General features: G+C 33.2%; 1 protein-coding gene across 2 annotated transcripts in view; it reads right to left on the bottom strand.

The window, feature by feature from the left end:
- Positions 1-185: 185 nt before the first annotated feature.
- Positions 186-12330, bottom strand: part of GNPDA2 (glucosamine-6-phosphate deaminase 2) — a 30961-nt gene continuing 18816 nt past the window's right edge. For both annotated transcript variants that reach the window (XM_045474194.1, XM_045474195.1), the window contains 2 exons: positions 6657-6831; positions 186-1205 (listed from right to left, as the gene is read on the bottom strand). In XM_045474194.1, coding sequence (XP_045330150.1) covers positions 1144-1205; positions 6657-6831 — 237 coding nt within the window. In that variant the 3' untranslated portion in view covers positions 186-1143. The remainder of the gene's footprint in view (positions 1206-6656; positions 6832-12330) is intronic.

Here is a 12330-nt window from a genome sequence, read left to right as displayed (position 1 = left end):
CATTTTTTATTCCCCAAGGAGTGACTAAGAAATTATAGGTAGAATCATTGCCTTTTCACTTAGATCTCCCCAAATGCATGATGGCAACAAACAAAAATAAATGCAGGCTCAATACAACTATTAATGTTGGAATCTCTCAGATGTGTGTATTCAGTTTCACTTCTGGAAATAAAATTTAGATAGCATTTGTTTATTATAAGCTTTATTTGAATTAAAGATAGAAAACAATATAGTTTTATTTGCAGTTTAATGATGCAAGTTGTTAATGGCAATCTAAAATAGTTTACAGTAATTCCTTTTATATATACTTTATCATGTTATCTTTTTAGACATATAAGTAAGGAATAAAGCTAATCATTTATGAAGTTTAACAATAATCAGAAAATTGTCTTCAAAAGAATTTCCTTAAGAGTGTTGCTAGGTATAAAGTTCATAATTGCCAAAATACTTATTAAAAGCATGAACCCAAGTCATTAAATAAAAATAAGAGCACATTTGTAAAAAAAGTGCTGTAGAAGGTGGTGCACAAAAATCATGCACTTATACATACTTTCCAAAAGGACGTAAACTGTACTTTTAGGCACTGTCATTTCTTCAGATTTTCTGTTCCAACAATATACAGCAGGACTTTTCATGTCCAGATGCCACTGCAGGAAGGGGCTAAGGCAACCACGTGCAGAAAAGCTTGTGTGTGATGCACAGAAAATACAAAGATTACATTCCAAAACTAAAGGTTTGCAATGATTTTTTGATATCTGAAAGGTGGAGTGTCTTTATGTGATTAAAAAATAAAATTCTTGAGAATGCCACCAGATTCATATGAATGATACTTGATGTATATTCTTCACATTTAAAATGACTTGAAATTTTTAAACAGACATTTCATTTCTGCACTGTTTTATAGAGTGGCTGTGTGGCTTCTGTACTTTACAATAACAGCTATTTGTGGGAGCCAACTACTTCTCCTAAACCTTAGTATAAAATGGACACATTGTAAATATGGAATGTTTAACATATAGGTATTGGACTTCAAAAATGACAGTCTTCAAAAAATCCCCATGTTTTATCATATTGCATAGCTGAAAATTCATCTACTTATAAAAGTGTTCTGTTCATTCAAGCAGAATTTTGCTCCAATCTCCTTCAATTTCCTTCTTTCATACTGTATAGTGGATCCACAAGTTTATTGTGCACATGCATTAAACCTTAAAGAAAAAAAGCACAGTTCTAGTTTTATTTTTAATTTTGAATTATATCTCATTTACTTTAGAAAATAGAAGCGTTTATAAGACACAATAAGTATATCATTTCCTGTCTGATACAGAATAAAGTTTTATTGAAAAATGAAAATAGAAATGTTCTATAATGGTTAGTTGTAACTACCTAGCAAACAGCAATTTACAGTATTTATGGAGCTGTAGATCTAGGATGTGTACAGATTCTTTGGGAGTAACCAGAAGTAGAAGCAGTTCTTGTCTTCAGAGCTTAAGTATGACAAAAATAACAAATGTGAATACTGACTTGATGAATACACTTTAATTGTATCTGTAAGTGTGTTGAATTTGATCCTCTGGCATTTCCTCTACCAGACTCCAGCTAGGGACAGAACTGTTGTTACACTAGGATAGTATTACCCTATTCATTCATCTGGCAAATTATTTTCCATTATTTTGGCGTGTGTGTTTACAGTAATAAGCCACACTGAAGGAAGTTAGTGAAAAAAAAATCCAAGGTACTATTAAAAAGTTGGACAATCCAGGGGCGCCTAGGTGGCTCAGTCGGTTAAGCGTCCGACTTCGGCTCAGGTCATGATCTCATGGTTCGTGGGTTTGAGCCCCGCGTTGGGCTCTGTGCTGACAGCTCAGAGCCTGGAGCCTGTTTCAGATTCTGTGTCTCCCTCTCTTTCTGCCCCTTCCCCACTTGCACTCTGTCTCTCTCTGTCTCAAAAATAAATAAACATTAAAAAAAAAAAAAGTTGGACAATCCATATTTATACGTTAACAAAAGAGTTAAACTTAGAATACAAGAAAAAAATAGAGCAGTCAGTACTGAGCCATCTCTGACTCCCAAACGCTGAGAATTGGAAGCTGCCCACCTGGCAGAAATCAAGTATAGCCCCAACTCTTAGGATGTAACAGAGCTAGAGACGGTTCAAGGAGTCTTTGAATCTCTCACATTAATATACGAATGTGTGTGAGCATGTGTGCATTTTTTTCTGAGGACAGTCTCTTCACCGGATTTTCAAAGTGGCCCATGACCCAGAAAGTGAAGAGCCATGACATGAACCCTGGTTTTTCTTTTTGCTCTTAACCCCTACCTTCCATTTTGCTTTAAAATTTTTGGAGTATAATCTGCCTGGCTGGCTCAGTTGGGAAGAGCAGGTGAGTATTGATTTCAGGGTTTAGTTCAAGCCATACGTTGGGTGTAGAGATTAAAAAAAAAAAGTATAATCTAGCCCTATTTTATCAATACACTTTAATGGTTCTCTGTTCTATTAACAGGAACTTTTTCTGCTGCTTTGTTAGCTCTTCCTTACATTTGTGCTATTGCTTTTGCCATTTCCTCCCAATCTAAATGCTACTATCCATTTTCTGGGGCTTTGAATCCTATCAAGTTAGAAGTTAAACTATGCTATTTAACTCTTTCTCCTTATTTAATATCCTTTGGACTTCATGGGGTTATTTATAGAATTCAGTGCTTAGATGGTTTCATAGTCTTGTGTTCTCCCATCTATCTACCTATCCGACTATCCACCATTTATCAAATGCCTCCAGTATACCAAGCAGACTTCTAGACAGTGAAATAATGCAGTGAACAAAACTTAAGTCCCCACTTCTATGGAGATTTTATTTTAATGAAATACATTTTATTTTCTCAAATCACTTAATGAGCCAACTTTTTATGATACTGAGTCACCTACTTGCAGATAGGGATACTTGTTACATTTCTTTTTGCTAACACTATGGGAGACTATGTATTTGAAGGCACTTAAGCCCCTTGGCTGATGACACTAATTGGTAAATATACTTTATGTTTACCAAAAATATACACTAAAAGGTAATGTGTATAGTGCAGAAGAAATTTTTGCTAATAAAAACTATCAGATGATATCTCCTATTTAAAATAGGATTTAACTGAAAAGTTTAATTCAACAACCAATATGTAAAGAGCAGTAAAATGGGGACTAGAGAAAGCCAGGAGAGGGAACAATAAAGACAAAGGTAATTTTAGCCACTTTGTTTAGAAGATGTATTCTCTTATGGAGAAGTAGCTATAATAAAGTTCATTCTACTTGATACAATTCATCTATCATTTATTTACTTACAGCTTTGATCATGGAGATAATACATTAGAGATTTAAAACAAAACAAAATAAACAAAAGTTCAACTCTATAAGATTTAACTATATATTGGCTGTAACTTTTAAACTTAAGGCTGTTTCCAAACTAGAAATTATTTTGAAAATTTTATTACTTGCATTTTGGAGGACACAAAGAATTTACTATGACCTAAGGTTAAACTGACAACTTTCAATACAAGAATTTGATAGAAACAAATCATTGCTATTTAAATCACTGACAAAAATAAACGGAATACTAAAACGTATAGACTTCCTGACATGTTGCCAGAAGAAGTGAAATGTCATAGATTCTAAATGTCAGTTTTATGGTTTTGCCTCAATCTGAACTCATTCAACCTCTGTCAATCTATTGGAGCAGGGCCTACAAAGGATGAAGCCAAAAAAATGTTCACTATGATGATGATGTCTTGAAAATATATTCTCTTAACATAAAATAAGTTTCATATAAAATTAGCAAAAACAAATCAGAAAACATTCAATATTAAACTATATTTTCCTGTGATTTACTGCTATCTTTTAAAAGGTATACCTGTATACTGAAATAAACTTCCATTAACTAATGATTTTTATTTTAGATGCAGTTAACCTAGATTTTCAGAGAGCTAAATAATTAGAACCCTTTTAGGCACTTTTTAGTGATGGTAGAAGAAAGAGTAGTGATGTGAACACAATATGAAGAATTATAGACGGTAACCATAAGATTCATATTCTCCAGTACATCTTGAAGTGATAGAATAACTCAATGAAGATATGGAAAATATATAAAATTACATTTGAATATGCATAAGTCTATGAATATTCAGTTCTACCCTGTATTAAAATACCGTACTATGAAATGAGGTCTGATATAACCTGAACTATATAACCTCAATTCCATTTTTCTCCATATTGGAGGCACCCTGACTGAGGCTGATACCCTGAACCTCTTCAGAAATATATGCAGCTCCCCTGAGGTACAAAATACAGTGTCTTCAAAAGAGCAGTGCAGTGATTTTCTCATAGTCTACACTTCAAGATGTTTCAGAAGAGCTTACAATCTGATAGATGAATTAAAAGAACAAAATATATATAATCACCTACCTCCTGTCTGTTTTAAATTACTTTTAAAATAGGTCGGAAGCAATTATTTTAGTATGAAAATGAAAATTGCTTTTGGAAGCAGTTGTTATAGTATGAAAACAACCCAAACAAACAGAAATATGGTTTAGATAGCCAATTTATACCTATTCTATGAGGCAGTATAAGAATGGACAAAAGCCTAGACTCCAGATAAGCGTGCTATTACTTAACCGGCTCTACCCACATACAAACTGACTTTGGGTGACAGTATCTCTATTAAGCCTGTTAACTCATCTATAAATGGGATTATATAAGAGTAGCCACTTCATAGAATTGTGCAAATTAAGTAAATCAAGTATAATCCATTTAGAATAGTGACTGGTCATTTAATTATTATAGGCTATTGAGTATTTTATTAAATATTTACTTCACATAAAATGTAAACTTTTTCTATAAAAAACAAATGGACAAGTCTGATAAGCACAGGGGTTTGAGGACTGCTGGTATATTAAAATATGAGAATGTTGAATCTCCTTAAAACCGGCATTAAATAAAATATGTGGATAATGGGGATTCCTCCTGTTAATTTTTTCAAGGAGTCTAGTATTTGTAATGAAATCCAAAAGACTACATACATGGGTAAAATTCCATCCAAGAGCTCTGTCATATTCACAACTCATGACAGATATTTCTGATTTTACCTGCCAACTTATTAAACAGAAATTTTTCAGTTTAATTTGATATCTGTGTGGCTTGGCAAAAAAAAAAAAAGTAATTTTGATGAAAATATAAATACTGGAAATAATAAGAAAATGTTTAAGTGAATTATGATACATCTACTTGACTATTATATAGTCATTAAATTTACTTTTGAAGAATATTTAGTAAAATAGCAAAATGCTCACAACAGTTAAGTACAAATACAAACCATATAAACATCAAAATTGTGTTTGTTTACTGTTCATCCAACTTCCATCATTAGTGCATCACCTTCAAGATTTCTGCCACATTCACACATTTACATGAACTATGGAGTTAATTTAAAAATTTCCTTTAAATTGACATAATTTAAGTTACATACTATATTTCATGAATGAGACACTGAAGACTATAAGACACACATTATTTTATGTACCATTAAGAAAAAAAATGCTACCAGGTAACTGACAGTGACACGAATTTTAAACACATCCCAGTTTCAGACAAAACAGATGAAAAAAGATGTGTCTTAGAGGCAATAAAATACGGTAACTTCTTTAGCCCTGTCAAAGCAATTATATTCATGAAATATAGGTTTGATTGGTTCAGTATATTTTTTCTAATACATGTTAAATACCTAGTTACTAGAGTAAGAAAATTAAAAATACATATTCATTCATGTAATAACAGTATTACACATAACTACATACTTTGTGAATTACTGACATGTGTGTGTCTCTATATATATGACCAGTTATATTTTCGTATCAGCTACAGGTACTTTATAAAGAGCACCTATTTTATACAGCTTTTTATGTGTATATGTGGAATTCACTCTTAAGCAGAGAACGGGTTCTAAACAGTATAGTCCTTGAAAACCTGTTAAATCACCCATTACATCAAGCCCTTGTGGTTTCATATATAAAACCTGGTACAGCAAGGTTTAAGAATTACTGAACTAGACGGCAGGAAGAGTCAAAAGGAAAATCTACATGCAGAAGTCTGGGCAGTCAAACCCTGCTTACTTGCAGAGTTTATTCCATACTGTTGACACAGAACCATTATAACTACATGGGAATAGTTTGAATTTGTGAAGATTAGATGAGATAGTGGGTGACCCAACCTATCTGCTGGTTAGGTTCTATTTTAAACATAGCTTGGCGAGGGAGATGGAACAGGGAAACAATGGAAAAATCAGAACATATATACATTTCCTTTTGGGTTATTTAATTTTGCATATACTATTATGAAAGTAAATATTTTATTAAATTTGGATTCAAGAAAAATATTGTTCACTGAAAATACAGATTGAAGAGATTCTCTTCATGAAAAAAATAGGAAAATATTCTGAAAGCAACTATTATCTGCAGTGAGACTTTTCTATTTTCCTTAAAAAAAAAAAACTGGCTAGTGTGTTGGTAAAAAGCCAGTTTTCAATAGGCACAGTGCAGGATGTAACTCCACAGTCTCATTAAGTTTTAACTGTCATCTATAATGGAACGTTCTCACAATCTGCTTCTGAAATTTCAATGCTCACCTTTAAAGTATTTCACAGTTTTAACTCTTAATTCTAAAGTAGCATCTTCATCACACACAAAAATAGTTCGGGGATGCTGCTGGAAAGCGGAAACAGTCCACATGTGATTTACTCCTTCTTCTATTGCTTTGTAGAGAGCAAATGCCTTGTGTGCACCTGTTATGAGGATCATTACCTGGAAAATCATGACCATTACATATTAATTCTTAAAACATGTTTCAAATGACGAAAAAGCTTTTTTTTTTTTTAAGAAACAAAGATGCTAGCACCAATATTCTTCTGAAGGCAAAACAAAAATAAATAGCTACATATTTCTTCACAGTTCAAGAGTTTTATTTCTGTTCAAGATAAAAGGAAAGCATAAACTGTATCTCTCTTCTGGTTTATGAAAGTAAAATAGTATCTTATTATAGAGTATTACTGAATATACCATAATGCATAGTTATTAATATATTAAATACTGACGTGCAGAAGAGACCTGGGAGAATGAAGAAGAAAGAAAAGGGCTGTTTTGCAAAAGCAGAATTACAAGTCAGCAAAGAATTTATATAACCAAGAATGATATACCAATTGCTCTAGTCCAGACAAGCAATACAGTAGATATTACTTTGAAAGTAAGAGAAAGAAGCCTAAAGACTATTTCATTGAACATGTGCTATCTAAAATTGTCTTGAAACAAAAACTAGATTTAAAAAAAGGATTAGGGATCTACTTAAATGCAAGAACTGCCCTTCAAGCACACATGACTGAGAATACCCTTATGAACTATAGAAAATCCAAGCTCTTGGTCCCCAATTCCTACAACCTATAATTCAAAGAACATGTGCAAATGAAAGTGGCTATTCATCAGAATGAATCCCTACCATTTTTAGCACTAAATCAATCCTATTTTGTAAGTTAATCTAAACAATATATGTAATCTTTTAAACATGATTTTTTCTCATTGTAATGGTTAATTAAAAAATGAATATTAAGGTGGTTTTAATTCAAAAATATTGTAACAACATAAAAATTCTGCTTTGCCTATTTTAAAACCACACTTCTAAACTAGGAAGAAATTAAAGATTAATGAAACAGATACTATACTTATTTTATCAAGATTTAATACTTTTCATTTTGAAGCTATATATACTCATTACTATTAGAGCCCATGAACTGAGAGATATGTATGAATTTCTACAAATGTTCATATTGAGATTTCTTGTTCTTAAGTATAAAGATCTAGGCTAGTGGAAAATTCATTATAGCATCATCACATAAAAGCTTTTGTTTTTTTGTTTTTTGTTTTTTTTTGTTTTTTTTTTTAATTTTTTTTTCAACTTTTATTTATTTTTTGGGGACAGAGAGAGACAGAGCATGAACGGGGGGAGGGGCAGAGAGAGAGGGAGACACAGAATCGGAAACAGGCTCCAGGCTCTGAGCCATCAGCCCAGAGCCTGACGCGGGGCTCGAACTCACGGACCGCGAGATCGTGACCTGGCTGAAGTCGGACGCTTAACCGACTGCGCCATCCAGGCGCCCCTAGCTTTTGTTTTTTAAACAAAAAACTGTATTTGATATAATAAGGTAAGCATAACACAGATTAACAGATTTGTTAATTAGTTTTCCCTGCTGGATATTATTAACCAGTGTTTTGTTTCTTAAGATTAATATATGTGTTATAGAGGCATTAAAAAAAAAAAAAAATACAGGTTCTTTGTTTCATCCTGTCTTTCAATTTATAATCTTTGGAGTTAGGACCCAGGAACCAGGGTCCCCTAAGTGATTATTAAGCAATCTGGCAGAAGTCCTTAGACTAACACCTGAGAAGTCTCTACCAAGTTTCTTTCATGCTTTCTTAAATCTAGTGATTACGGCATAAAGGATACTTTCTCAAGTTTTAAGACACCGTCAAAATATGATTTGGTGGTTACAAAGTTCAAACACTGAACTTAGCACTTTCCTTGAATTACCTCATTTATCTCCTCAAAACAACACGAGATACTGTTCTTATTCACATTTTACAGACAATGAAATAGAAGCACAGATATTCTGTAACTTGCCCAATATTCCTGTAAGACTAAGATATAAACAAGTCTTATTCCAGGGTCTATATCCTTAACTACATTAGATTGTCTCTTGAGAAATAAGGAAACTGTTAAAAGGTCTGCCAATTAGACAATATGAGCTAACTGTCATTACTGAAGCAAATAATGTAAAATAGTAATGGGAGAAGTGGCAACAAATTTCTATGTTGAATGTATACTGTGAAAAAACAAAGACAAATATTTACCAATGAGTAAGGGTAAATACACAGTATTATGAAAAGAGTGAAATGAAAGGAAGCTGCTGAAAAGTCTGGTGTGGGATGAAGAATTACTCATTAGTGTGTGTGCAAGCCTAAGACATACATAACCTTTAACTGAGAATTAAGAAGAAATATCTAGAAGAAATGAAAAAAATGTTGCTCTTGGAATGTAATTTGAAGGTGATATGTGATTAGTTTTACTCTACGCACTCCAGTATTCTCAAGGAAAGTATTTCTCACATGAAAAAGCTTTAGAGTAGCTCCTATCTGAAACCAAGTCTTTAAAGATAAGCAGGAAAGCTCCACACAGGGGGCATGTCAGACAGTTATGGGGTGGTCAGTAAAAAGCTAGAAATTTGATAAGGCTGGAGTATAGGAAAATGAAAGGAAATGCTTGAGCACTGGTGGAGATCTGATAATACAGAATCTTTTTATGGCAGAGAGGCTAGGCTTCATTTTTTGATAGAATAATAGGGCATCAGAGACTCTTAATTACACAGGTAAGTAATAAACAACTATGGTTTTGAAAAAAAATAATTCAGACTGTAACACATAGAACGTGATAAAGAATGGATATAGCCATGATTTAGAATGGGTTTGCAGTAATTCTTGAAAAAACTGATATAGGCTTAATAGGCAGTGGTGATGGAGGGAGGGCAGGATCCTTATTTACCTTTAAGTAGTTTATTAAATAGTTGGAATTTGGTGACTCATTAGATGTAGAGAAGATGCTGAGAATGACCCATGATTCAAGCTCAGATAATCTTCATGGTGAGTGCTGTTATTCACCAAGAGACGGAATATTCAGAAGAGAAAGGCAAATTTGGTAGAAAGATAAATTTAAGTTTTGGACAGTGTAAGTATATAAGGAGTCTTTAAACATCTCGATGTCAGCTAGAAGTTGGAAATATGAAACTTGAACCTTCAGAAAGTTAAGATAAAGATATGTATTATTATTACTGTACTGAGAGTACCTTATCTTTTTGGAATAGTAATAAAACTACAGAAAGAATGTTACAAAGAGTTACTGCTGTTGACTTATTAAAAAAAAAAAAAAAAGTCATGCTCTAAAGCATGCAGAGTGGATATACAGTTCCAGGATGAAACCCTAGGGAACAACAATATTCAAGATGCAGATGAAGGAAGAACAGCCTGGGAAGCAGACTGAGAAGGAATGCTCAGAAAGAAAGAAGAATGCTAGAGTTTTATGATGGAAGGAATGGTCAACAGTCGTAGATGATGAAAGATACCCAGTTGGACCAGAACTGCAGAGAAGATGCCAGTTTTAGCAATGAAGAAATCACTGGTGACGTCAGTGATTTCCAGTAAAGCAACAAAATCAAAAGCAGATTTTTAAGTTTTATTAGTTTTTCTTATGTCATCTTAAGAATAAATATCTAAAGCATTACAATAATATATAACAAATATAAATGTTACAACGGTGAAAAAATTTATCTTTTCTTTTGAAATTACCTTTAGAACATATGACAATATCTTTAAATATACCTCAGTAAAAACAAATTTGAATCCTTTGAAGGCAGATTTAGCTTTTGACAAAGAGCCAAAAGTCAATAAAAATCAGATCTGATGGTTCTAGTAAATAACCAAGCTGTGGATAGAACTAACCTTGTCTAACACGAATCATGAACATAATGCATTAAAACTATTCCCCAAAGTTATTAAATACTTATTATATTGCAGGCATTGTAAGGTACTAGATATATATGACCTATAAACTCACAGGATTGTAAGTTAGTAAGAAAAAAGATATTAAACCAGTAAACATACAAGAACAATCAGAAATTGTGAAAAGTGCAAATAAAGGAAAAGAACAATGGTCTGAGAGAAAACAGAAAAAAGTAACTCTGATTATGAAGATTATGGTTAAGAAAGGGGTTTCTGAATGTTGAAAACTGCAAGGTGCCATTTCAGCTAAGCAAGGTCCAGAAAAGTAGAGCATTTCACACACACCATTAGTGTGAAGGCCTCAAGCCAAGGAAAGAGTGATAAAGTAGTGACGGGTGTGGTTCCTTATCTAGTTGACAATTCCCAATCTTAAAGAAACCTGTAATAACTTCCAGGGTGTCACCTCCAGGGTGTGTACAGAGGTCTTCATTAACCAAGTTGCCAAAATGACGCTGCTTAGTGATGAACTAATTAGCCACTTAGGAATTTACTTTCCTATTCAAATGTACTTTCCATTTAACAGTAGCATCTGCCCCATACATTGATTCAAAGTTCTATTAAGTGTATTTTTAAATTTTTTTTTACATTTATTTATTTATTTTTGAGAGACAGAGAAAGACAGAGCACAAAGCAGGAGATGGGCAGAGAGAAGGAGACAGAATTAGAAGCAGGCTCCAGGCTCTGAGCTGTCAGCACAGAGCCTGACACAGGGCTCGAACTCACAAATTGCGAGATCGTGACCCGAGCTGAAGTCGGACGCTTAACCGATTGAGCCACCCAGGCGCCCGTAAGTGTATTTTTTAAAATATTTTATTTTTAAGTAATCTCTACACCCAACGTGGGGCTTGCACTCACAACCCTGAGACTAGAGTCGCATGCTCTACTGACCAAGCCAGTCAGGCACTCCTTACATGTATTTGTTCTTAATGAAACTGAAATTGAAGAGCAGCTTACATCACAGCTAATACCACTGGCAAATGAAAATCTGTACACATTAAGCTCCTTAAAATTAAACATAAGAAAATCATTAAGTACCATGACATGATATTTATTTCAAAAGAATGCTATAAAAATCAAAGTACTAAGGCCCCTGGGAAAATAATAGAGTCCTACAATAGTTCTGCCATAATGATTTATAATCATGCTGGGAGTGAAAATTGTGAGGTGAGTGAGTGGCATCATAAAATCTTGTTGGAAAAACTGACCAAAAGAAAATCAATACTTGAACAACCCTCTGGTCATTCTAAGAATTAATGTAAGTACGTTGTAACTTTAATCTGATTAAATGGAAGAAATCTATGTGTATAACTTTCATATTTTAGAAATACAATTGCTCTAAAATCTTTTTTCAACTTATAAAATTTCAATCCTTGAAAGGCCTTTCTTCATATAGTGGAAGTGATAACTTCCACATGAAAAACTACATTTTGAATGACAGTTCCTAGGTGTACGTTAAAGTCTAGACATATTTACATTAAGATCATTTACTTACTCATCATAACTTTTCTGTACACTTTACTCAAAACCTATCCCATCTTGTTGCCACAAAAGAAAGGAATTTCCATATAATGTAGCCACTTAGAATCATGAGCTGACTATAATTTTTTCTGTTATTCTCAGGGAAGGAAATGAAAGCCCAATTAAAAATTAAAAATTAGGGGGCGCCTGGTGGCTCAGTTGGTTAAGTGTCTGACTCTTGAT

This window comes from Leopardus geoffroyi, chromosome B1, assembly GCF_018350155.1.
Source record: "Leopardus geoffroyi isolate Oge1 chromosome B1, O.geoffroyi_Oge1_pat1.0, whole genome shotgun sequence".
NCBI classification, from domain to species: Eukaryota; Metazoa; Chordata; class Mammalia; order Carnivora; family Felidae; genus Leopardus; species Leopardus geoffroyi.
This window is presented reverse-complemented; position numbering and strand designations above follow the sequence as displayed.